At 42.2% G+C, this 26,727-nt stretch overlaps 1 protein-coding gene across 1 annotated transcript in view; it reads left to right on the top strand.

Annotated features, from left to right (window-relative positions):
* The first annotated feature begins 7,405 nt into the window (after nt 1-7,405).
* SCRN1 (secernin 1) overlaps nt 7,406-26,727 on the top strand; it is a 38,943-nt gene continuing 19,621 nt past the window's right edge. Inside the window, exons 1-2 of the mRNA XM_054632509.2 lie at nt 7,406-7,544; nt 18,491-18,650. Of these exons, the coding sequence (XP_054488484.1) occupies nt 18,492-18,650 (159 nt within the window). The 5' untranslated portion in view covers nt 7,406-7,544; nt 18,491. The remainder of the gene's footprint in view (nt 7,545-18,490; nt 18,651-26,727) is intronic.

Here is a 26,727-nt window from a genome sequence, read left to right as displayed (position 1 = left end):
CTGCTTCTGTTTTCATGCCTGTGCTTGATTATGTCAACAGTTTCACACAAGAAATATAATTGACAATCTCAGTGGGAGGCTGTATAGGGACAAGAACTTGGTTATCATCTCTTCCAGCCTGGAGGGGATTCAGATGGAGGCTCCTACTGCATCACATTTCTTCCTCCTGGGAATTTTTGTTCCAAAAAGAGGTTGGTTTAGCTAGGGGTTGTACCTGGTCAGAGAACATAGGGTATTTCCATTGAATCAAGTAAAACAGTAGGAGCTTGGTTTATCTGAGAAAGTTGCCATGACAGAGGATAGTCTGAAACATAGCAGGTAAATAATTTTTTTGCAAATTTTCTGAAGGTCATGTTCTTGTAGGTTTGAGTTTGTCCAAAGGGATATTTTTTTGTTTTTACTTTTTTTTTTTTTTTCTTTTCTTTTCTTATAACTGCTTTGCATCTCCATTAGGTTAACAAGGACGAACCCACTTTTAAATGTTAGGGTCTGACTGCAGAAATCCAGTGGAGCCAACTCTTGAGAGCTCCCCAAATCCTACCTATGTTTTCCTCTAAAAAATCTGAGGCTGATGCTAACTACCATTAAGAGCTGCTCTTCATTTTAGACACGATGCTTCTAATTTCTAGTTTGTGTCATGACCTGCATAAGGAGATTAAATGATGCAGGATAATTGATTCCTCATCTGGGATTCAGACTGGAAGCATTAAATCAATCCTGTCCTCTTTCATGTTTTTGCCATTGAAATTTCTTTAAAGGAGTTGTGTTTCCTCTTCTGACACTTTCCCTGCGTAGTGAACTAGATAATACCTATTTTTTTGTGTGTGTTTGGCCTGCTCTCTCTCTGGGAGTAAATAGCAGAGTTTAGCTCTGGTCTCTCTAATCTGCTGGGATATCTCTTTAGAGAACAGGTTTTCATTCCCCAAATGCAATACAAAATGGTTTTGCTGAACTTGCGTCCATCTCTGTGTATGGACTAATTGTAGTTGAAAGAAAATGATGATCTGCTGGATTTTACTCTTAGCAAGACTGACCACAATACTTAAGAGAGACAAGACTGGTGGTCCTTTATTTTTACAGAAGGTGAGGATTTACCTTTGCATGCAGTATCTCAGCCCTTATGATGAGCCATCATGTCTGTACTGCTGCTGTCACTACCAGCAGCTGCATTAAAACCTGGGCTTCACATGTTCACATAGACATCATGCTGTGCAGTGCACTCTTACCAGAATAAATCATGTGAGGTTCCATTTCCTTCGTGCAGGAAAAGCTGAATCTTTACTCACATAACTTATTTTATACATTTTTCACAGACCTCATGTGCAACATCTATTGGCTGGTGGTTTTCTTACTTCATTTATTGGGCAGAAGGGGATTTGTGTGTATATGCTAAGGTTCAGGTTGTTTACATTTTTCTTCTGTGGGTTCTCATGGAACAGATCTAATGTTTATGCAGGTGCACTTAGTTTTCACCCAAGAATAGGTTGTTAGAGTAAAGAACTATTCACACCAAGATTGCTTTCACAATGGAAACTTGCAAAGTACTAGCTGCACTTAGAAGAAATGACAGGCTAGCTATTGATTTAATAGAGCAGGCTTGATTTTATGAGACCTTTCTTTTATAATTTTTCTACCTGTCTGCAACACACTCTGACATAATCAAATGCTCCACCTCTGCAAAACAGTCTGAAGCAAAGCTCCCAAACACGTGGTGCTCACCTTGCAGCTGACAAACGAGCACAAACTGCAGTGGGAGCAGGTATGGTGCAGAAGCAGCCAACGCTCCCATGCCTTTAGGACCACATTCTGCTCCTGCCAAGCCAAGCCAAGCCCAGCTCACCATGGCACCTTTTGAAACAGCCACAACCTGCACCCACCTGCAGTGCTGGGGCTGTGTGGGGTGGGCTCTAGGTGTGATCTGCCAGACCTCTGCTGGCTTTGGACCTTCACACCTTGTTTCCTGAGCAGGCAGCTGTCAGTGGGATGTGTCAGAGCCTCAGGACAGACTGGAGTGGCAGCAGCCAGGCTCACCAGTAAAGCTACAGGCAGGCTTGGAGGAAACACCAGGGCCCTTGGGCTGGCAGGGAACAGCAGAGAAGATAAGCAGGGGAATATCTCTCTGTACCATCCACTTTTTCTTGGCTGAGATCCACAGCAAATATGAGGAAGTTTAGAAACTCCTGGGTAATTTATTATTTACATTTCTCTGTTAAAATATGTACATAACATGCAATCAGCGTGAAACTTACAATACAGTGTGAGCTTTCTAATTTTGTCCGTCTATTAACTATTATCTTCCAGTTGTACCTTGTGGATAAGGCCATTTATGTAAACATGGACTCTTTTATGACAGAGATACTCACTTGTGAACATTTTAGAAAACACATTTTTCCTATTCTTTTGGAAGTACAGGAGCCAAAAGCACTTCTTTTATCTTAGTTAGAAATATTTCTGTTATCAGTCATCTCTTCTTACCTTGCAGCTATCTACCCTTCCATGAATAAGGAAAATGGCTTCATCATGGAAAGAGCTTTTGGAGTCAGAACTCCTTGAAAGCATATTACAAAACCCCAAAACTCTCTAAGTTTTAAGTCTGCTGAAAAATGGAATACTGGAAAACGCTGCAGCAAAAACATCTGTAGCCCAGGAAGGACATGCCACTGCTCACAGTCCCTTGTGAATGATGTGTATGGAGGAGAGAAAAGGTTGCTGACCCATACATAACTTCCAGGAGTACTCAGCAGACCTGTTGCTGTGGTTACTAACCAGAGCCTCCCCTGAATGAGTGCTATTTGCACTGCACCAGATGGCTGATAAATCACACAGGGGAATTTGCTGTCCCTTGTGTTACTGTCCGATCTTTTCTCCAAGTGCTGTGATTTAATTTGCAGGAATTCACACACAGATTATTTAGCCACTACACACTAATATAAGACATGAAACTGCTGCAGGTGTGCAGTCACTTGAATGAACTCCTGTATCACCTGTGTAACACCAAGAATGTATTTTGTTTTATGTATTTATGGTCAGGTTGCTGCAATTTGAAGAACAATGCTAAGCTGAGAAAAAAACCCTATGCCTGAATTTTAATAAAATTTTAATGACATGGTTACTGTAGCACATTTATTGCAGAGGGAAGTGAGATGACTTTTGCAGTTCATTGGCCTGCCACAAGCATTTCTGTACAGGCAACATCAAAAACCATGAAGCACAGATGAAGATTAAATGTGCTCATTGCATAAGAAAGTAAAGCTCTTGCCTCTGTATTTTCTGCTGCTTCATAGTCATTACTGCCTTACCCTCTCAGGATGACAGTCCATCTGTCTGGACTATTTATTATTATGAGTCTTTAGCTATTGTCAAGTGCTTTAGCCTCACTGTTACAAGTGGTGTTCTAACACAATAAAAAAGCCAATAATAATAAATGTGGCTTGTGATAGACTTCAGAATTACAAACCTAAATACCCTGTCCCAGATTTCTGTGAATTAAAATAAGGAAAATAGCAAAATTTATGAAAACCAAGCAAGAGACTGATGATTTTTTGATACATTACTTCAGGAGTAGGCAACCTTCTTGACTGGGCAATGGAGCAGCTTGGTTGTGTGGTTCAGTGGTTGGTTGTGTGGTTCAGTGCTGTTGTGCCTAACAGGTTTCTGGACACTGAGAGTAACTGCAGCATGCCTGGAGTCCTTGCAGCACTGTGTCCCTGTCACACTGAGGAGTCGTGTTCTGCTCTGTCACTTGTGTAACGGGGATATGAATCACCTTCTGTGGTGCATGAGTAAGAGCTCAGCATCTAAGCCTGCTGCTGTGTCTACAGTCACTTTTTATGTACAGCTGCAGCATTTCCATAGATTAAACTTCAATGGTATAATTGGATGAAGAGGCTGCAGCCAGGATTTCTCCTATCTTTTTCATTTTGAGCATTCACAGAGCTCAGCAAGTGACATCTTTATTTTACATCATAATCTAGCACCTGCCATCCTTTTTCTTTGTTATGGTGGAAGCTACCTTTAGTGTGGGAGAATTATTCTCAATTCTCTGGTCCAGTCTTCTGACTATATAAAAATACCCCAAAACACTCAAGTGCCATTGATACTTCTTGCTCTTTAGGTTCATTCTATGACACCAGTTGAATTTACTCTGGCCTATTATGTAACTATCATCTAGGGTCTCATAGACATTTTTAATGTTACTTACTCTTCTTTAAAAAAGGAGCTCTTTTCTTCCTGTAACTCACTGTAAAAGGAATAATTTAAGTTTAGTGGGATGCCTTCATGGGTATAGGCTTAGATTGCCTTTAGCAATCAAGTGCATTTTTTCTGAATAACCCAAGTTCATCTGACTTTTAGGTACTCCAAATCAGTGTTCCACCAGAAAGAACACAACTAAGATGGTGCCTTGAAATTACAAAAATTAATACCAACAAAAAGCTTTTCTTGGCTGTACTACCCTTCCACCAAATTCTATCATTTTAAGCCTCTTAATATAATTTCAACACTTAGATGGTATTTTCTACCATCTATATTAAGTCCACCTCTCTCCAAAACACAGTTTATTGAGAAAACTAGTCCCATCTGCTCTATGTCTGCATGGCTGCTGACTTGAACTTGCAGAGGAAAGTATTTTGGAAATGATGAAACAAAGATTAGTGCTGCAGTGTCTTGATGATTTTGGGGCACTAGCTCTGCTTAATTAGCTTTGATCTCAAGCTAAGAAGGCGGCTAAAGAAAACCAAAAACCCACTGTAACTTAAGCTGTATATTTCAGTGTCCGCCTTTTGTTCTCTTCCTTTCACATATAAAACATGGAACAAAGATTCTTTGAAATTCTCTTTTCTAAAGAAGCATCCTTCCTGCTCTTCTTCATTGATTTTGCATCCAATTGGAAACCAATCTTTTACAAGAGAAAAAACATTTATGAAATCCATACATTCTGCCGTTATGTTTTTAAAGAGGAAATAATCAATAGATAGGCATTGTGGCTTTGCCCTAATTATTATAATTCTGTATTTTCTGTTTACGCAGCAATCTCCATTCAAGGATTTTAAAGATGCAGCTCTGAGTTAATGCTCTCCCCATTTCTTGTGTGAGGTAATTTAATTACTGTGAGGCTACAAGATTTATCCAGAGCCAAGCAGCAAGCTTATGGAAGAACAGCATACACCCCAGGCTCTCTTGATTCCCAGTACTGCGCTCTAACCACTCATCCTTGCTGCTTTACACAGTTCATGACAGCTTACACAGAAAGGAAGCATCAAGGATTTCTGTGTTGACAGTATGTAATCATTCTGTAGACAGTCTAATAATTCTTAGGTAGATTATACTCAGCCATAATCATCTCCAGTGTAATTAGAGAAGAGACTTAGTCATCTAAGTGAGCATAATATAGGTAATATAAGTGGTGTGCTATAGGATATAATCTGAACCCATTTCTAAATTGCACCTGCTCTTTTCATCAGCTGTCTTTCTGATTCTAAGAAGCAAGCTGCCTGTGACGCAGTTCATCCTTGATGTAACTCCAGAGCAAGGAATTTGGGTTGCTATGTTCAACTAAACTTGTTACAATTAAATTGGTATAAAGTCCTCAGCTTTTCAGTGATTCAGATCACCTTTCAATCATACATCCTAAGCAGGAGACATACAGTCTTTTTCTGTTGTAAAACACATTGAAATGTAATTCTGATGGCAGCAAAACTGATATCAAAGGAAAACAAAGGTCTTGCTTAAAATATATAATGGAAACCCTTAGAGCATGAAGGGCTTCCATGTTGCTAATGATCAGCTCAGCTTTTTAATCAAAAGCACTGAGGCCAGGTAGTGCCTATTCAGACTACTGACATACCCCCAAAAGGTGCAGTGCCACAGTGTTTCACATTCACTGAGGCTGGGAACAGCAAACTGTTTTCTCTCTTAGTTACATAATGAAGCTGCAGCTTTTGGTCTGCATTTAAGTTTGACAGCAGCAGTGTCCAATGCTTATCCATAATTTCTGAACAGATGCAGACCTGTGGTGCTGTTTGTGGTGATGAGAGGAAATTCTTTTTGGTGTATAGAGTTTCAGAACTTTTCCTTCTATATTTTCTTTAAATGTGCAGATTCTGTCTAGCTTTTTGTTTTTTCTTTAGCCAGGTTACTAAACCAGATCTAACAGGCAGTGCCATATTTAAGTGGTATGGCTTTACCAGCCTAACATACTTGCTTCTTTCTGCTCTCCTGGTGAAATACCCTAGATTATAATGCTATTTAATACCTCTACTGGCTCATCCTTGCCTCTCTGAACTTTTCCCCTGCTTCCTTTTAACCTTCCTGTCTTCCCATCAAACATACTTGGCAGTCTCTTCTGCATATTAAATGCCTGGTTTAAGGCAGGAATTGGTGGAATGTGCAGCAAGGCTCTTCTCCTTGAATACAGAGATAGATACATAAAGGTGCTGTCTTATACCAGCACCATGTAACCATATGTGTTAGATCATATTTAGCAGTTTAACCATTTATGCAGGGACCTGCATGGTTATACTCAGCAGTTAAACTATGTTAAACTATTTTTACCTCTGTGTGGAGGCACAGGCTGTGTGCTGAGGATGGAGCACAGAGGACAGCTCCATTTGGGCAAGTTTGGCAAGGAGGGCAGGCCATCTGCTCCACATGCAATGGCTGAGGGACACTGTGCTGTGAATGGGGCCCCCTGAGAGGGACAGCGGGTGCTGCTTTGCTTTGGGCCTGCTGCTGCTGGTGCTGCTGCTGGTGCTGCTGCATCCAAAGAGCTGAGAGGTCCCTGGAGGTTCAGCTGCTGGAGGGGCTGGAGCCCACTGTGACACTCCACATGCAGCACCAGGGAATTCCTCAGTCATGAACCATAGAATCACAGAATTCATTAGCTTGGAAAAGTCTCCAAGATCATCGAGCCCAACATTTGACCGATCACTTCCTCGTCAACTAGGTCAACTAGATCTTGGTGCTAAATGTCAGCCCAGATGCTTCTTGAACACTTGCAGGGATGGTGACTTCACCACCTCCCTGGGCAGCACATTCCAATCCTTAAAAACCCTTTCCTTGGGGATACTTCTGATGAGCTCATCTCCTCAGCTTGGCAAAGTTTGGAGAACTCCTTACGCAGTGGTTTGACTGGTTGATGAGGCAGCAGCCATATTTTAAAACTCCCAGTTCTCTTCCTAGAGTTACCTTTGCGTGAGACAGAGGAACGCAAGTTAGTCATGAGACTAAAACTGAATAAAAAAGCCCCTTCTCTTTCGACACGCTCTCGGTTCTCTAGACGGGTTGAGGGATAACATGCCGACCGTCGATGGCTCTCCGCGGGAAGGGACCACAGTGGGATGCTCCAGGGTCATCCCAAAGCAGGGGGCGCGGGCTCGGGCTGTGGGCATCCCGAGCATCCCCGGCGCGGAGCGGCCGCAGCACGGTCGGGGCCGCGCCCTCCGCCGCCGCCACCACCGGCCGGGACTCGGCGGCTGCGCGCGCAGGGGGCGGGGCCGGGGCGCCGCGGGGCCGAGCGGAGCGGGAGCGGCGGGAGCGGCGCTCAGGTACGGGAGCGGTGCCGGCAGCGCCGCGGGGCAGGGCGGCACCTCCCCATCGCCTCCCCATCGCCTCCCCATCGCCTCCCCGTCCCCTTCCTCCTCGGAGCGGCGCGGCCGGGCGAGCGTGTCACTTCTCGGCGCGGGGGAAAGTGTCGGGGTCCGCGGGCAGCGACCTTCCCGGAGGGGCTCGCCCCGCCAGCGCCGGGCGACGGCGGCGGACAGGGAGGGAAGCAGGGATGTAGGGAGGCGAGGAGGGATGTAGGGAGGCAGAGCAGGAGGGAGCTGCCGTGGGGGATGGCGCGGGAGGGAGCGGCGGAGCTGGCGCGGGAGGATGGCGCAGAGCCGCGCTCCCGGAGTCGGTGCGGGCGGTGTCCCCGGGGCTCCGCGCACCTGGCGGTCCCCGCGCCGCCGGGCGGGGTCTGCGGGCCTCCCGCTCCGTGGCTGCGCCGCCGCCTCCCCCGGGCCGGCGGTGCGGGGAGGGCTCAGTGCCGGGAGCTGGCATCAGCAGATGCTGTCCCCGGCTGTCCTTTGCCTTCCCGGCTGAAGCAAGGCTCCCCGGCCTCTCGTCTTCGCTGGCTGCACTCTCTATTCGCCGCTGTTTTCCCTTCTGTTCTGTAAGGACCCCGCGAGGGTTGTTTCCCCCCATCTTTATCTTGAAGGTGCCTTTTCATATGGTCACCTTGAAACCTAGATGCCTTCATGTGCCTTTCTAAGCATACTGTTACGCTCAGGTAGGTAAGTGCTGGTTTCAGTCACTGATGAGCAGATAAACCTCCCTGCAGGTAGATATATCCTACAAACTGACATCTCTATTTATGCTACTGTAATAATGGTACAGGCTATGATTAATCTGCCTTAAAAAGAAAATTCTCCAGTACTGATAGTTAAAGGGGAAATAAATCGTATTAAACCAGATTCTCAAACGAAAGACAGCTTAGGGCCTTGATGCTATGAATGCACATGCTTGTAAATCTGTCCCTATGAAGAAGTGTCACAGGACTGAGAAAAGCCATCCATACCTGTAAAATATGAAACTTTAATAAACCCAGAGAAAAGATTGTGCTGTAGTAAACTTGGTAAATTTTGTGATGCAAGCTATGTGTCTGTACTAGTTAGTTTAAAAGATAATAAATATATGAACTTGTGAGAAACAGAGTGACTGGCTTATTTGGTTATAGGCTACTACAGTTTCAACTATTGCTCTAAAAGCTCTTGTAGAATCAGTGATTTAAGGCACCTCCAAACATGCTTTTTGTTCATAATATGCACTCTAAATCTTCCAGCCACACAAAACAAAATCTTGAAAACCCTCCAATCATATTCTACTTAGGAAGTCGATCTCTCTGAACACAGGACTTTCAGCTTTTTTGAGGTGAACCAACACTGAAATTAACTTAAACCATTTATAATGCTCTAAGTAGCTTATGTCCCAGAGCTTACAGAAACAGTCTAAAAAGGCAGGTGTTGTATTGAGGCAAATGTGGTGGATGAGAATCCTTTATTGGTATCAGTCAGTTTTGTCCTCCCCAGAATAGTATTTTCAATACTTAGAGCTTGAGATTTTTAAAGGTCTTTTCCAGTTTTGAAAGACATTTGTAACTTTTTGGTTTGGTTTTTTTTTCTGGTTAAGTATGGCATGATTTAAGCTCCATTTATTTACTTGTGCCAAAGTTGGTATCTTTGGTAAAGGGTGCCAAATTTGGCTCTCCACCCTCTCCTTCAGAAGTCATCAACTGTGGATTCTTTACACAGCTTGCATGTTGGATAGTTTGCTAGATGTTCAAAGCTTCCAGCAAGAATTTCTTTATCATGAACTTGAAGAGTGGTGAAGATGGGCATTATCCCCATAGTGTATTTTTCTCTTTGCTGTAAATTCAGCAGCTTAAGAAACAGAATTGCTACCCAGACCTGCCTCTCTGTGAATGCCTGGTTTCTGACAGTTTGCTGTGTTACATCCTAACATTTGCAAACTCCTATGGATAGTGTTGCGACACTTTCTGGTTTTTGGGGTATGTTTAAAACTACAGGGAGACTTCCAGTGAGCTACTTTGGTGCTTTTTATTTTGCTCCTTGTTGACATAACAGTGTTGCTGATGTGAAATGACAGCAGTCAGTGTGCATTAGGCAGCTGTGTGAGGAGCTGGACAGCCTCCCTTGTGCGGGGACCGAGGTGCAAAACGCGATTGTGCTGCATCCTCACAAACAGCAAAAACTGCAGTCAGCAACTCCTCATTGGGAACGTGGGTGTTGCACAAAGATGCTTTAGATGCCAGCAGCCCCTAACAAGGGTCTGTGCCCCTGTGACAGGAGCAAGAGAACAGGTGCTTCCCTACAAAAGGGAGAGTGTTGCAAATATGACCTTAAACTGCAGGCTGGGATAAGAGCCACAAAAGGGATGGAGTTCTGTGACTGCATGGGGACTTAATTAAGAGCACTGACACCCACTCAGTGAAAAGTCTGTATAAATAATGAATTTTCCCTGTATGTGCAGCCTGTGATGGAAATGAGTCTGAAATGTGTTGTCTTCTGGATGACTGACCCTGATTTGTTTTTAAATAGAACTATGTTTTCATTAACATAATTCAGATTACGTGGGGCAAAAAATAAGATCCTGTCTTATTTTGAAAGATGCCTGCTTTGAAACAAGGACATACTTTGGACAAGGCTGTATTACAGAATTAAAATAGAACTGGTTGGTCAAGGGATTGTAAACTTTTATAACAGCTGAAGTCTCACCATTTGTTGGGACTTAAAGTGCTGAAGAATTTTAGAATGCTCATTTGATGGCCACTGCCTGATTTTTTTTTAGGAAGTCTAAAGCAATCTGACAGCTGTTGGCAGGAATTTTCAAATTTTCCCACATATAGCAAGAGAAATATTTTCAATTCCTTCCAGGCCTATTATGCATTTGTTCAGTTAACTGACTGAAGGGAGCACACAGCTTAGTAGAGCTTTGAAGTGCAACTTGATTTTATGCCTGTGTAGGGATTGCTATTTCTCATCATTCAAAAATAAAAGTAAATTTACTGGAGAAAAAAGCCATCCCAAATCCCTGACTCAACGTTTGACCATTTTGAGTAAATTCTTGAGAAATTTTCAGTATGTAGTTAATGTTAAAAAAAAAGTCTTAAGCATGGCTTGTTAAATTTCAGCTGCTGATCAAACCCCTCCTGGATATCTTGTCAGGCACAGCTTGGAGGGACAGAAACAATCACAGTTGGATGTGGCACCTTCAAGCAATAAACTGGCATCATCATCCATTGTTAGTTAGAAAAGAGTCAAAGAATTTGACTTAAGTCTGATAATAAAATGTCCAGATGATAGGGACACAGGGATCTGGTATGATTTTGTGCTTTATATTCAGGAACAGTCTCTGCTTTCTAATTTCTTAATACATGCAACCTTCCTCTTGCCTGACAAGTCATGCATTAAAACTGTCCAAATTGTCAATTAAAAAAAAAAAGAAAAATAACCTTTCAGTGTTTCCTTAGATGGGAACAGTATTATTATTGTGCCTTTCAGTTTGCTGTCTTTGTTCTGTGCCTGCAGCTGAATGAATTTTGCTTTTCATTTCTGTTTTTGGAAGCACTGCTTTTCTGCAGGGTGCAGAGATCACATGTCTCTATGTGCATAAGATGCTGGGCTTGATTTGTAAATGGAAATACAAGCTTGTCTCAGGCACAAGAAACATCTTAATTTAAAGTTAAAATAGAGGTTGAAAACCAATAACTAAGCCCTGAACTTAAGTTTTCACAATTGTAACAGACCTTTCTTTTGCCACCCCATTTAAAATATGGAAGAGTTGAGAATAAATGATGCATGGCCCATTCCATACATTCTTCCTTTCCTAATGAGACAGCCTTGATCCAAATCTGAGGATCCTTGCTCATATGTTGGCTCTCTGTTTTTTATTGTAAATGTTTCTTGCAGATTAGTTCACTTACTCTTTCTGGTTGCAATGAAAACAGGTTTATTGAAATCTTTAAATGTTACTGAAATAGTTCAGCAATATTAGCACAGCTGGGTTTCTGTTTTATAAAAGCATAAAATATAGCGAGGAATAGTCATCCTTTAATACACAAACACACATTATATGTCTTCATAAAAGGTTTAATGTGCTCTCTGGACCTTAAAAGCAGCTCAAATCTCTTTTGTAAGATAAATATTAAAGGAAATGCTGTCATCACCAGAATGTAGTCCAAACTTAGCAGCAAGGAGTTTAGCAGCCTGAATTTCTGTGACCTAAAGCACCTGCTAAAGACCAGCTTTAATCTGAAGAAACCAAATAAGAGAGGGTGGAAGGATCAGGCTATATGATCAATAAAACTGATGTTCTGACCAAACTACTGTGGAGGTCTGAGATGAAACCCTAGTGTTGACACTACCACACTTGTTTTTGTGGAGACTTGTGCTGTCTTGAAAGCATTATGTTGATTATTACCAGCATTAATAACGGTACTATTAATCTAGGACATTAATAATAGTTATATTAATCTAGGACAATCTCAAGTGTGCTTGAAACATTGGGAGTTAGGAGAGGTTTAGTCTTCACCCTGTGCAACACTTTGATCATGTCTGAGCTTCAGAGAGCTTGACAGTTATACCAACAAAGCTCTTGAAGACAAAAAGTGTTTGAAAGATGAGTCTGTGTGATGTATCTGTGGAACCTCACTGAGGTGGATGAAAGCAAGGTGTGCTGTTCCTTGCTCCATCCTTGCTTGCTAGCATGGCTGTGCTGAGTAATGAACACAGCAATTACACTCCTGGGTGAAGGTTTGGCCTGATCAAGCTGAAGGTTTGCCAGCTTCTGAGCCAAATCAATACAAGGCAAATTTTACAGCTGAATGCTACTCATCACAGCATGAGGTGAATGCTTCCCTGGTGTCAGAGGTGACTGCTTGGTCTCAGTGAAGCTTAATGTCCTTAATATCTGCTTGAATGTTGCTCCAGTGTCTTGCAAAGAGGATGTGTATTGGTGGCAGCTGACTTCTCATGTAGCACCTTTTACTTTATACATGAGAATGACTAGATTATGACATTTTTGAGCAAGAGACTGTATTGTGTAGAAAACAACTTCTGCATAGTGTAGAACTATGCAGGCAGAACTGTTTGCAGACATACATCACTTGAAATGTCTTAAATGTTGTGTTGCTGGAAAGGACTTGCTCTACACAGGAATATCTCCTTCAGATCTTTGTCATCTGGTATAAATCTTAATTGAGATTAACAATAACTACTAATTAACATTTTGGAAACTTCTATTAAACCCAAAGGGTTTTTATGTGTGATGTTAGCTGCATCTCTAGCTTTCCCTGAGAAAAATTGCAGGGCATTAAGTGAACAGCAATTAAAAGAGAAGTTTGGAAAGCAAATATTGGTTTAGTTCAATAAATATCAGTTAAATTTCAAGACAGACCCTTACTTTCACCCCCTTTTTCTCACACCAATCCTTTTTATCACCCACTGCTTCCTAGTGAGTGCTGCACTTTCATTATAAACCCATTGTTTTGTTTTTCAATTGACAGAGAAAAGAGCAAATTTAGTTGTACTTTTATAAGTTTTGGCATTACTTGAACACTAACTTTTTATAAGTGCTTTAAGATCACAATAGTTCATTAAAAATGTTTTTGGTAATTTTTTTCTTAAAAAGAGCAACTGAAAGCTGTTGTTGGTGAGCCAGTTTTCACATAATTTGTAGCTTTGTAAAACTATTAATTATTTTGTGCTGAATGTCTTCAGGTTATTTTGGCAAACCAGGAAAATAAGTTGACTTTAAAAGTCAACATCTATTTGATGTGGGATGATAAAGTTATTTTTCTGAGAAGTAATTTTATTGTAGCAGTCAGATTCTTGAGCTTTATAAAAGATTATTGCAGTACCAAATTACAGCTTTCAGAGAAATACACAGTGTTATTCTGAAAAAATAACAGAATAAAACCCCAAGGGATCCAAAATGAGTTACTGTGAAAATCTTCCTTTCTTTAGTTTGGACTCTGTCATGCTAAGCTGAGAGTGCTTTGTTGTGGATGCATAGCTATTTCAGGTTTCTTGGGCTGGGGGGAAGGAAGGCTCCAAAGCACGCTGAATTATTTATGCCTGTCTCTATTTTCTTAAGAGTATGGCTTCAGCCTCTGACACTCATGTTCATGAGGTGGAGGATGGGATACTGCAATCTCTGTTCCATGTATTAATCTCTCTTCCAGCATTATTTGTTTGTTCATTTTTTTGTAAGTGAAAAATGACCTCTAAATGAAGTTTCCATTATTCCAGATTGTCACAACCTCTACGTACAGATTTAATAGCGATTTTATTCTGTGTTGAGCACTTTAAATTTCTGATTGTGGATAGATATTTACTAGAGAATTTTTTTTTACTAGATAGAGATTTTATTTATAATAGCACAAGTTGTTCTAATTGGAATTTATGATCTTTTTAAATATGTGTCAGCATCTGTAAGATCTTCATGTAAAATGTTTCAGGTTTTGATATTTTTAACCTGAAAGTTGGTGCTTTATGTTTATCAAGATTTATGGGTTAGTCTTCTTGAGGTGATGCTAGGCAATAACACACTCTTGTTCACCCTATTTCAGGAGCATTTCTGAACATTTCAATGCTCAGACATGTTTATAAAGCCATGATAATTGTCATACCTGTTGTTTCCCTTTGTGATATTTGGAGCCAGACACTTGTTCAGAGAACAGCAATGAAGCTGTGAAGAGTGAATCCTACCAGCAGCAGCTGAGGGAGCTGTGGGTGTTCAGCCTGGAGAAAAGGAGGCTCAGGGGAAGCTTTATGGCTCCCTACAGCTGCCTGAAAGGAGGGTGTAGTTGGCTGGGGATCAGCCTGCTCTCCAGGCAGCCAGTGACAGGGGAAGAGGACATGGTCTGCACCAGGGGAGGCTCGGGTTGGACATCAGGAGGAATTTCTTCACTGAAAGGCTTGTTAAGCATTGGAACAGGCTGCCCAGGGAGGTGATGGAGTCACCATCCCTGGGGATGTTTGAGAAACCCCTGGATGTGGCACCTAGTGCTGTGATGGTTTGCTCAGAGGTTGGACTCGATGATCATGGAGGTATTTTCCAACTGTTTTGATTCTATGATTGTCCAATGGTTGTTACTCCTTTCCTTCTGCATTAAAATACTCAGTACTCTCTCTGTTTTACCACTGACAGCAGTGGTGATATATTCATTCAATTAATTTGGCTTGTCAGGTGTTAAATGGGACTTACCACAATGAGAAAAGATCTTAATAAAGGAACTTGTTAAGGAAGTCTTCTTTATAGTGTCAGAACGCAGGAGACTGGAAAAAAAAATATGACCAGGTGGAATATCACATCCCTGCTGCAGCCTGTTTTTGTCAAATAAAAAGATAGCAAGTGGAGTGCATTAGCTTGTGGCTGCTGCTCAGAACTCTTTTTTCAACCTTTGTGCCTGCAGTGATTTGAGGTCAGCCAAGCATGGTGCCTGTTAACACCCTGCAACTGCAGCAGTTATTCCATTGTGGAACAGCATAATGTACAGCTCTATTTCCAGGCTTCCATATGCAGAGTGATGTTGGATGTAGCCTACAATGGTCTGTACAGCCCTCATTTCTCTGAACTTGCCCATCTATGAGTGTAATGGTTTGCAATTGAGACAAATGTGTAGGTTTACCTCTGCCTACACCAGAATGTAGGTCTGAGGTATGGTCTGCTGAGAAAATCAGGCCACTGTGCTTAACATGCTCTGTGGTAAAGAGCTGTGTGAATGGGCAGCAAGCTGTTCTTTGAGATCTATTTGCAGTCATTCCCTGTGTTTTCTAAGGTTTTCAGGTTTGCCTTTCACCGGAGGAGCAAACTCTCTGTGAAAAAAAGTGTAGGAATTATAACAGTAGGTGGTTTTAATAGTCAGGCTGATTTATCAGAGGTACCATGAAGGAGTGTTCTTTTCCTCCTGTAGGTGAAAGATGTTTGTCCAGTATTGTGCTGTGTAAGAGAGCAAAGAGGTGGCAAATATATGAAAATGAGTATGAGGAAAACCTGAAGCTGAATAAAGAAAAGAATAAGAAGCAGGCAAGTAGAAATGTCCTGCTTAGACAAGTGGCTGCTAACAGACTGTTTGAGCTATGTGGTGGAGGAAGATAAAGTACAGTAGAGTTCTGAACAAGTAGAGGTTGTGGGTATGTCTGAGAAATGGCCATCCTTGTCATATTCAAAATGAGCCAAAGGAGGTGCAGGGAAAAAGTGCTGCCTAGCAAACTGAGTAGATTTAAACTGCACTAGACTGCTGGATGGCTTCCTTCTCTGAAATGTAATCTGGGATACCAGTGCAAACTCCTCCACTGCCAGTCATGTTTTCAGGATTAGGTTAAAGCATTTGACATAGTGTTTGACTGTTGCATACTTGCCTGTATGAAATACACTGTGTTGAAATGACCTCTAGTTACTGGGCAGCTTGCTCATGCTTATGATATACACTGTGTGCTGAAGGGATCTCTAGTTATAGAGGAGCTTACTCATACTTTCATGCTTAAGAAGCATTACCAAAATGGCAAGTTTGTTTTTGGTTCAGTAACTGTTGGTGTATTTAAGGAAAAAAAATCCCACACTTACTCATACTTTCATACTTATAAAGCATTACCAAAATGGCAATTTGTTTTAGGTTCAGTAACTGTTGGTATATTTAAGGGGGGAGAAAATAAAATCTCACACATACAGTTGAGACTATTTCTTTCAGGGAGGTTTCAGAATTTTAAGGGCATTAGATACCTACAAGCTTTTAATTCTTTTCCCTATCTACTCAGACTGTAGGTATGTAAATGTATTTGTTCAGTAACAGAATGCTGAAATATTTCCCCTCTTCTTAAGTTTATCTGCCAATAGGTTTAGGTATTAATTTAATAAAAATTAGTATTGTATATAATTTTAACCTTTCTTGCTAGGCTCTTGGATGCTAAATGTTTTTCAGCTGTGTCGTGTATTTCAAATAAATCTGCTTAGTTAGTGTTTGGAGTAAAGGAAATACTTCTTTTGAATAGTGAGATCCTCACTAAATCTGCAAGTTGTTCAAGATTTTGGCTCATTTGGCAATGTATCAGAAGATAAATTTGGTCCTCTAAAAGATGAGTTACCTGAAGGCAGATGGGAACTCCTAGAGTTTTGGAAAGCAGTTTCATTGACATCACCAACACTGCAATACTCATCCTTGGAGTAATTCATAACAAAGTACTGAATGGTTTCATTAGTGCTGAAGGTTGGGCAAACACTCCACAAACACACCAGGTTCCAGTTAAACCTGGTGCTCTGAGGACTTGCAGGCAATGAATGGCAGCTGGAGTGGGGCTTTGTGTCGTGTCTGTGTGCCAGACACTCCTGTAGAGCCAGTAATGCCCCAGATTTAGAGGCACAATAGGCAGGTCTGCAGCCCAGGGTCCTCTGACAGATGTGCTTTATCAGCTGAAGTAATTCCAGCTCAAAGTAGCTTGTCCTTTCCCACTGGTCAGAACTCTGCTTATGAAAAGGGATTTGTTTGTTTCCTAATGCATTTTCAGCTCAAGTGGATGAATATAATTTTACCTAAATGGAAAGATTTTGTGAGTTCCCTGGACAATTCATTGCCTCACATTGTGTTGGTAGAGGGCACTTCTAACATGGAACTACTTGACCTTTTTTTTGCAAGATTGAGCATCTGTGTGACCTGTTCATAGCCCACAGGCAAACAATTACCATTTTATGGATTACAGTCTTTGTAGAAAAGGAATTCTTCCTCTGTTTCATTATCTGCTGTTCTGTGAGAAGTATGTACTCAAATGGCACTGCTTAAGAAAAAAGAAAAAGAAAAAGCCAAATTTGAATGGTTTGAAGCATGTGCAAGCTAATAGTAAAAAAGCAGCTTTGCACACTACCCCATGCCCAGCATTGTCTTGCAGAGGAATGTGGGGGGAAAACTCATGTGCTGATTGTTTCTAAGGAGAGCAAATGTGTGCATGTATTTTACTTCTTCAGGATATTGTAGAAGATTAAGAGAAAGATGTTTGTTTATTTGGGGGCTGAGTTTCTATTGCTGTGGTAAGAATTATGAAGAAAATTTAGACATCTGTGTTAAGTGCTTTTTAAACAAGTGATAAACACCCCACATTTTTCTTTTGTAGCCATATGTACCAGAAGTTTTTCTAAATGGTGGAAAAAAATGTCAGATATGGCAATGTACACAAGACCAGATACAATAGTGTAATAGTCCTGAAACAGTTTATATTTTTTCTTAATATATTGTTATGGCAAACACTTAAAATTATCCTATAAACATGTCACATTAGCCTACATAAACAAATAAACAGCAATCAATTAACTTCAGGTAAGAGCAGCAATGCAGACAAACCACAAAGAAAATAAAGTGCAATTAGTGCTTCAGTCTCTCTCCCATCTGAGTAGATAAATTGACTGACAGTTTTTGATGTAATTGTGCTGTATCTTTGTTCTGTTTCCAGTTATACTATTGTCCTCTTTTAGGAATCCCTCAAACATGTTTTATCTTTCCTTTTAAAAAATATTAAAGTGCGTGTGAGCAGAGGGAGTAAATTATTTAAAGTTATTCTGTGTCTCTGCACTTGTCTGAGTCAGCAGAATACATCTAGGTCATATGTTCCCAAGGAGCTCCAGTGCAGAGTATCTTCTTTCAGTGGGGACAAAGCAGGCTCATCAAGGCACAGTTCTCTTGCCTTTTTTCCTATTTATGCCTGCAGAAAGCTTGGGTGAAAAATGATGCAAATTATTATATTTTTTTAATTAAATTCAGATAAGCTTCCTTTGAGCTGACCCGTTCTTCCCTTATCATTGGACAATCAACTGACAGAGGGAGTGCATTCCCTCCTAGCTACAGCTGGTACCAGTTGGCTGGATGATTCTCTAATGTATGCAGTTATGAATAAAAAAAACCCCACAAGTTTTGTTTGTTGATGCTTTCTTTCCTTCCTAGGATGGCTGCAGCTCCTCCAAGCTACTGTTTTGTAGCCTTCCCCCCCTGTTCTAAGGATGGGCTGGTGGTGTTTGGGAAGAACTCTGCACGGCCCAGGGATGAAGTACAGGAGGTGGTCTACTTTGCTGCTGCAGAGCATGAGCCAGGAAGCAAAGTGGAGGTAAGGGTGAATTGTTGCATTCAAACTGTGAGAAGTCACTGTTACTGGAAGAAATGAATACTGTCTTGTTTTCCCATCAGATTGTGGAGTCCTTGCTCACTTCGCTCAAATCTCTTGAGAAGAAAAAGACAAGATTTTTTTTACAAGTCTGAAAATGAAACTCACAATGTAACTTTTTTAACTGGGGAAAAATCCATGACCTCTACTTTTTCTGGCAGACAGGCAAAACTGCTCACATCTCAGATTCCTGCACCATGTAGTCAATTGATTTACTTTTAAGGGAAAAATATCCTGGTGAACTGGAACTAGAAGCTAATTTTCAGAGTTTGTCACATGCCAAATGAATTGTTCCCATTCATGGTTGTTGTTTGGCAGTAATGGGGCCTGGCTATGCTACACAGGTTGAAAAACAGGAAATCTGTTTTTCAGATATTTAGCCAGAACTCTGGGACTTGAGGAACTTGTGTGCCAATAAGGGAATGTGAGAGGAGGAGAATGAGAGTGCTCAAGCTTTGTAAGCCAGCCTTAACTCTTGTACATGCCATGGACTCTGTTGGCATGTTCTGCAGCTGGGCACCTGCATCATGGTCAATTTTTAGTGCTGTGGCTTTTCTTGAATCCAGGCTGGAGTCCTGAAGCTGGACACTGATGCCATGGATGCAGGTAGAAAGGGACTCTGCTGGAGGTTATTGTAATTGTAGTCTGTCACTGCAGCCTTGTTCTAATGACAGGAGAAATGAAAGGATAAACAGATGTGGAAGAGTGAAGCAAAGGGACAGATGAACAAGAAGACAGGAAGAGGGGAAAGTGTAAAGTGAAGGTGGAATGAAGAGACAGAGGCACCAGAAGGAAAGACAAGGATCTGTGCAGGCAGTAATTTTATCAGAGGAGACAGAGCCTGATGTGGCACTGCCAGGAGCTTTTAGAGTCCTGGGTTCTTGCTCTGTCTGGCAGCTGGGAAAGCAGAATCTGTGAGGTTCCCTGCATTCAGCTTCCTCCTGGCCCTGTGGCTCTGCAGAAGGCTGAGGATAAGAGGTGTTCTGCACCAGGCTGATGTCCCTCATCCAAACACATTCTGTATGGATCTAGTTGCACTTACCCAGAAGATATCTGAAGGCCAGTGCCACTTTTAATGCTGTTTTTCAAATGGGAAGACTTCCAGATTTCACAGGGCTTGGTGCTCTTCTTTCTAATAGTTAATATTCTCTTAATTCTTTTTGCTGCCAACATCTAGTACAACTTATGCATTATTAAATGGTTTAATTTTGGATATAAATAAATCCCCTCTCCCAGGAGCACTATGCACAGTTGTGCTTGTAGACATGTGCTGGCATATGTAACACAAGTGTGACAATAAGACAAGAAGAAAGCTTCAGAGCAGTTTGTTTTAAAACATCTCTTCATAGAACAGGAAATGGGAAAAAAAAAGTTATTGGGGAAGAACAACTTTGGAAAGCTTCTCTGTTTTGTACCCTTAATGGAGAATAATTTGTAAGAACTTACTGTAAGATTTTGGTCTCTTTGCCCCATATCTTACTCTTTGATGAGATTGTCATAATTTGCTGAAGCATATAATTAAGTCATATATAATCTATTATGATTTCTCTTTCACACCATGATTAACTGGTTTAGTGCCTGTTTTTTAGAATTCAGTCATGAACTCAACTGTTTTGCCAGACCTTTTAGAAGCAGGAAGCATAATTCCTTTTCATAGCACAACACAGTTTGTAGATTTAGTCTGCCAACAAGGATCTGCAAGCATTCTCCTTAAATGCTGAATTTTTTTAAAAAATCAAGGTAAAGTTTGTTGCAGTGTGGTGAAGATGCACTTTTAGATGACAGACTGGAGGGGAGTATTTTTTTTTTTTTCTAAAGTAGGGGCTTAAATGCTAAGTCATGGATACTTTGGCTTCTGCTGGTCTATGCTACTACATAATTCTTCCTTAGCTATCCTGAGGTTTTTCAAGTAAAGTTGTGTACAGCAACATAGAGGCTCCAGATGTATGCCAAAATTCTTCCTGTTTCCTCCTAGCACAGGATAAAAACATCATCATTTTCTCTGAGAGCAGTGCAAGTAATTGCTTATCACTGCCTCTTCATCACACTCAGCACTAAGTATTGTTCATGTGCTTTTATTTTTTTTACTCATGCATATTTCGAGTAGAGGAAGCTGGCTAAACCACAGAACTGATTTTACTTGTTTTGGTAGGTCCAAGGTAGCTGTCTGGTAGCTTTGCACAGTCGTTGTGTGTTGGTAATGAGTGGTACCTCAGAGACAAGAAAAGCTTCAAGGAAAGGCTTGGATCCAGCTGCTTCCCTTGTTAAGTACCAGGCATGCAACACCATCTACCTCTGAAGCAAACTTGTCAGAGGTAATTAACTGATGGGGGAGTGGAGAGGAGTGTCAAAGCTTCTATAGACAGCTTTGACATGCTCAGGGTTAATACTTTGTTCTTTGAAACCCGTGAAAGCTGCCAACACTTCAGTTACTCTTGGTGTAGGTTTTTTACTACAGCTTTCCTTCCCTTGCACTTGGTAAAACTAACTAAACAGCTCTGAGAAACTAAATGTATGATATTTACAAATGGAAAAATGTGACCAATCAATTTCACACTACAGTTTTTCTAAGTCAGTAATCCTTTGTGCCTCTGACTAGATTTTTCTTTTCATCCATCCTAATGTTTTGGGTTTCTTTTTCCCAAATGAGCAGATTTTCTCTCCATTCCATATTTTATACTTGCTTTGGTTTCCTTACCTTCAATGGACAATGGTAGTGAACTTGGTTTTCATTATGTTCTATTTTTTGCACGCAATATAGTTCAGTGTGTATCAAATTGTGATTACCTGTTTGTGGCTGCCACTCATGTTCTGAATTTCTGTTAAGAGGTGGTAATAGCATGGATTGTTCTACAGAACTCTGTCAGGGAGTTTGTATCCTATTTATTTCCTATTTCTGTTCTGTGCTGCTCCTGTTTGTATCTGTGATACTGCACAGTGGAACCAAAAGTGGCTCACAGTGAGATTGCTGCCATAAAGGAATTGGGAGGGCTGTGCTGTACAGCTCCCAGTCAGTTTGTGGCAGGTCTCAGGGGAACTCAGTGAATACTGGAAGTCATTTTCAGCCTGATCTTTGTGCCTCAATCTACCAGACAAGTAACCCTGCAGCTAGCTCATCAACATAATTCCTTCCCTCCACGTCAGCAGGTTCCCAAGACCCTGAACAATGGGGCTTTTCATTAAAGGTCCCTTTTGTGTATGTGTGTGACAACTTTCTCAAAGGTTTGTTCTTCCCTTGCATTGCAATTTTGCAGGGGCAGATGCTGATCAGCCCTCTTCCTTGTTGTAGTGCTCAGCCTACTCAATTTGTGTGAGCAGGTGAAGCATTCCTCCCCTAAGCATAAATAAGGTCCTTTTTTGAATTCCTCTACTAAAAGTATGGGTTTTTTCTCCCAGATGTGGATTTTAAGAATTTGTCATGTTAGTGACAATTAAGATGCAAGCCCCTCTGTCTTATTTTCAAGGTAGATTTTACTTACTAGATTTCTTTTATTCTCTAGTAACCTGCTGTGGTTTTCCTTGTGCTGAAGAAGTCTTGGCAAAATGACTTTTTGTGGATGAATTTCCCATGTGGATTTTTTTCCTTTTAGATCCATCTTCCTTTCCTCTAATTTGACCTTATATTCATGATTTCAAAATAGTCTTGGTTTCTTGTTTCACTATAGAGCTGTAAAAGCTCTTTCACCTTAACAGCATGCACTTCTTATAAAGGAATGGATAGGGGAAAGTAGAAAGGGTAGACTAGCAAAGAAGTCTATAAAACTGTGGAACATTCAAAGTTTTTCTACTATGTTGGTATTAAACACAGATCTGGGCTAAAAGCCAGCCCTCTGTGGGGTAGGAGGAATTTTCTTGTTCTCTAAAACATCGTGACATAGTTATGCCTTAGTTATTCTTTTGTTTTTCTCAGTTGGCTTTTTGGTTTTTTTTAATGGATATCATTCTACCTCCCCTTGCTCTGAGTTTTCAGAGGAGCAGTAAGATGTTTCTCTGTACATTGGTCTGAGGACTGCAGACATTAAAACTCACCTAAAGGGAACTGTTGGGTCCCTGCCTGGTGTCACAAGACAGTATAAAGCTTGGAAAGCAGACTTTGACTGTATTAAAGTTGGCTTTGTATCACCTGGTGATCTTAATCCTGGTGTTTGTAACATCATCACCAGGCATCACACCAGTGCTGCAGTTCAGTTCTAGGGTGCTTTGGTTCCCCTTTTTGCCAGTTATTTGGGTTTTCTGCATTGTGTCACGGGCAAGGTGTTCAGAATCTGGTAACAGAAGTCAGTCAGCAGCAGGATCTAATGAAAATTTGCTCTTTGGGAAGCCTCCAGGTGAGAGTGGCAGTGCTAACTCACATTGCTGCAGGTGTGGGTGTAAACCTGGGCACCCCCAGTGACACTTCCATGGGAAAGTGATGCCTGGCAGGAAACCTTGATGAGGCACAACAGTGTTTGTGCCTGTGATGGAGCATTTTGCTTACTCTGTGTAGACAAAATGAGGGTTTAGCCTGCAGATTTGCAGTTCAGAGGGGGTTTAGGAAGCTGCATTCCTGCCTCTTCACTGAGACATGCTGCTGGCTGGTCTGGTTGGCAGCAGAGCTCCTGCACACACGGACTGGAGGCTTTGTCCAGGCCACCCTGCTGGAGCTCACCCTGAGACTCCACACAGAGGTAAAGGAGAGGCACCATGCAGGCAGACAGCAGCCACAAAAAGAAACTGGTTGCTGCCTTCAGCTCTGTTGCTTGGCTCATGTGAGTGTTTTCTCTCTTCTGCTCCATTGCAGGCCACTGGCCTTGACACTGATGTGGCTGACTTTGCTTTGTAGCACAGTGCTCAGCCCAGCAGCAGTTCAGAGGTGGAAGCCAAAATCTCTTGGATGTTTCTGCCCTCTCAAAGCCTGTTTTTACTGTGGGAGTGCTGCTTGTTTGTTCTCTTCTGCTACCAGAGCAAAACTGGTTAGCTTGAACTATTCTTTTTTGTTCTTAATAATTTTAATTCTTATTTTAATTGTAGCAGACAGGAAGAGGAGGGGAGAGTATTAGAATTGTGTGGACAAAAATCTGTCAACTCTTCCATCTTGACCCAAACCATTTAATTGTGTCAAAACATATGAGTGAGCAAGTATTTCAGATGCCTATCCAAGAATTCCAAGGATGTCTCTGTGATGGGCTCTTTGTGGCTTCTTCCAAATCTGTTTCTCACTGTTTTAAAACATTAAATTAATAGGCTTCATCCACATTTCAGTTTTACTTTTGCTTATCCCCCGGGAGACTGCTAAATTTGTGTCTTGAAAAACAAGAGGTGCATTCATGACTTCTAAATCTACTCTGACATATAGTGTCTCCAGAGAGTGTTCTTAGCCTTGGGTGCCTTGCTGAACTCTGTGGCATTTGATTTGTTTAAAAATATTTGAATTTTGTTTTGTGGAGCACTTTTCCATACAGTGGCTCACGTGCCTGAGGCTCCTTGGTGGCTTGATAGAGCAGGGTAGAGTCAGTCAGAGGGTGCAGATAGTTCTGCTTTTTGTCAGGGGAGCTGTTTAGCTTTTGCTAGCTTCTGTAATTTTTTTTTTCCTAGAATAAAATCTTATCATCCTTACACATTGCTAGAGATAAGATTCGAATTTTATAGATATTGGTTGCAATGAATACAAACAGCTGGGACTAATATGCAAACAGAAAACATATGTAAAGTGCACTAGGGTCTTCATAACAAGAGAAAAAAACTGTTCTTAATATGAAAAGACACTTTACTGTGGCAGAAAATGGCTTTTTTCTCTATTTGTACAGTTAGTAAATGCTTTTATATCTGGCTACAATGTGAGGGTACAAGCAGTATCCTCAGTGTGTGTTTCTGAGAGCTGGCTAGCTGAGGATTCATCCTGCTGCTGCAGAGACTTCTGCTCTCTGTCCTGCCTTGACCATGTGAGCTCAATTGGGCTGACTACTTGAGAGGTGCCCAGGCTGGATTTACCCTGTGTTGTAGTGTGTTTTTATATTTTGTAATACTTTGAAGTAGTTTTGTTTTGTATTCCCATATTTTTCCCAAATGGTTTATCCCAGACTGTACCCCCCTCCCTTTACCTTTGTTATCCCTCTCCCGAGATGAGATCATCCCCAAACCCCCACCCTGGCTCTCTGTCAATCACTCAGCATCCCATCCCTCCATCCAGAAGTTTCGGTCCAGGTCATCGAGTGATCAGCCAGAGGCCAGGGGTCAGCCGCCCAGCCTTGCCCCATACGCTGTCCTATATGTCTATCCCCCAGCATCCATCCCTTAGAGTCACTCATTGGTTGGTAAAATGTTATCTACTTTTGGTTTCCACCTCCCTTTAAATGTGACCTTGGCACACCTCCCGGCTCTCGGCAGGAGGCCCCCTGAGGTGCAGGAGCTCTTTTGGGATCCTAATAAAACCTTGGATTGACCCCTGCTAAGAGTCGGCCCATTCTCTTCCACCGATGTCTCTGGTGTCTCTTGTGCTGCACAGGCGCCCAGCCCAGGTGCCCTCAGCACCCTCGGGGCACAGAGAGTGTCTCCCCTCAGCCCAGGTGCCCTCAGTACCCTCGGGGCACACACAGACAGTGTCTCCCTGCCAGCCCAGGTGCCCTCAGCACCCTCGGGGCACACACAGACAGTGTCTCCCTGCTGTCAGCCCAGGTGCCCTCAGCACCCTCGGGGCACAGGGAGTGTCTCCCCCCAGCCCAGGTGCCCTCAGTACCCTCGGGGCACACACAGAGAGTGTCTCCCTGCCAGCCCAGGTGCCCTCAGCACCCTCGGGGCACACACAGACAGTGTCTCCCTGCCGGCCCAGGTGCCCTCAGTACCCTCGGGGCACACACAGAGAGTGTCTCCCTGCTGTCAGCCCAGGTGCCCTCAGCACCCTCGGGGCACACACAGAGAGTGTCTCCCTGCTGTCAGCCCAGGTGCCCTCAGCACCCTCGGGGCACACACAGACAGTGTCTCCCCGCTGTCGGCCATGTTGGGGCTGCCCTCCCCGGTGTCTGCTGACTCGGGACTGGCCCAGGGCTCCTGAGAGGCTCGCAGAGAGACAGAGACAACCCTGGTGTGTGCCTGTCCCCTTCACTGTGGCACAAGTCCTGCTGATGCAGGAGATGTCGTGGCTGTGTTTAATGGGTGTGGTAAAATCATCCAGGTGTCTTCCACTCTATACTTAGTTCTGCTTTCTGTGTAAGCAAGCAGTGGTAAAAGCATTGGCTAACCACCTTTTTTTTTGTATCATGCACTACTGCCTGCATTTTTCTCTTTCCAAGGAGAGGTTATTCCCACTTCTTTGAGCTCTACTAAACTTGTTTCTGTCAATAAGCAGCAGAAGAATTCTCTCTAAAGCTCATTGCTAAGCACATCTGCAGTAGATAGTCTGAGGGGCTTCCTTGAACAACTCCATTCTAGTTTTCCAGATTTCCACTTCCCCATGAAGGGAAAGCCCAGACAGCCCATGTCACCTGTGGGATCTCCTGTCTGTACATTTCCAACCAGGCTGTCAGTCTCAATGCCTTGATGGCCAGGGAGGCTCAGGCTGTGAGACTGCCTCAGCACGTTTTTTGGACCCCTCTTTTGGAAGGGGTTAAAGAAGCAGCCACAGTGCAACTTACTGAGTTGCTGCAATCATGCAGATATTTTGCCTTTTTTCAGATATGTGCTATGGTGTGGCAGTCTTGAAGCAGTGAAGCAAAGGGTTAATGCCAAATTCCAGCCAGAATCTGATGGCAGGGAAGGGGGTTGGCCTGGGATCTCTTTTGTATCTGGAATCTTAATGCCCCCTTTCAAAGATCATTTCTTTCTAAAGCATTCCCTGACTATTGCCTTTGTTATCCAGGGCTGAAGCCTATGTGATTTCATTGAGATTTCATAATGACCTGACTGACAGTGCTAGGAATTGGGCTTCTGCAGCCTTGGTACAGTAGAAACTGCACAATAGTTTCTTTTCATTAATGAAAGAAGAAATCTCTTGTGCTTATGACTGTCCTGTCTGGTTTTGGAATACCTCCAACTTATCTGCATG

This window comes from Agelaius phoeniceus, chromosome 1 (assembly GCF_051311805.1).
Source record: "Agelaius phoeniceus isolate bAgePho1 chromosome 1, bAgePho1.hap1, whole genome shotgun sequence".
Classification (NCBI taxonomy): Eukaryota; Metazoa; Chordata; class Aves; order Passeriformes; family Icteridae; genus Agelaius; species Agelaius phoeniceus.
This window is presented reverse-complemented; position numbering and strand designations above follow the sequence as displayed.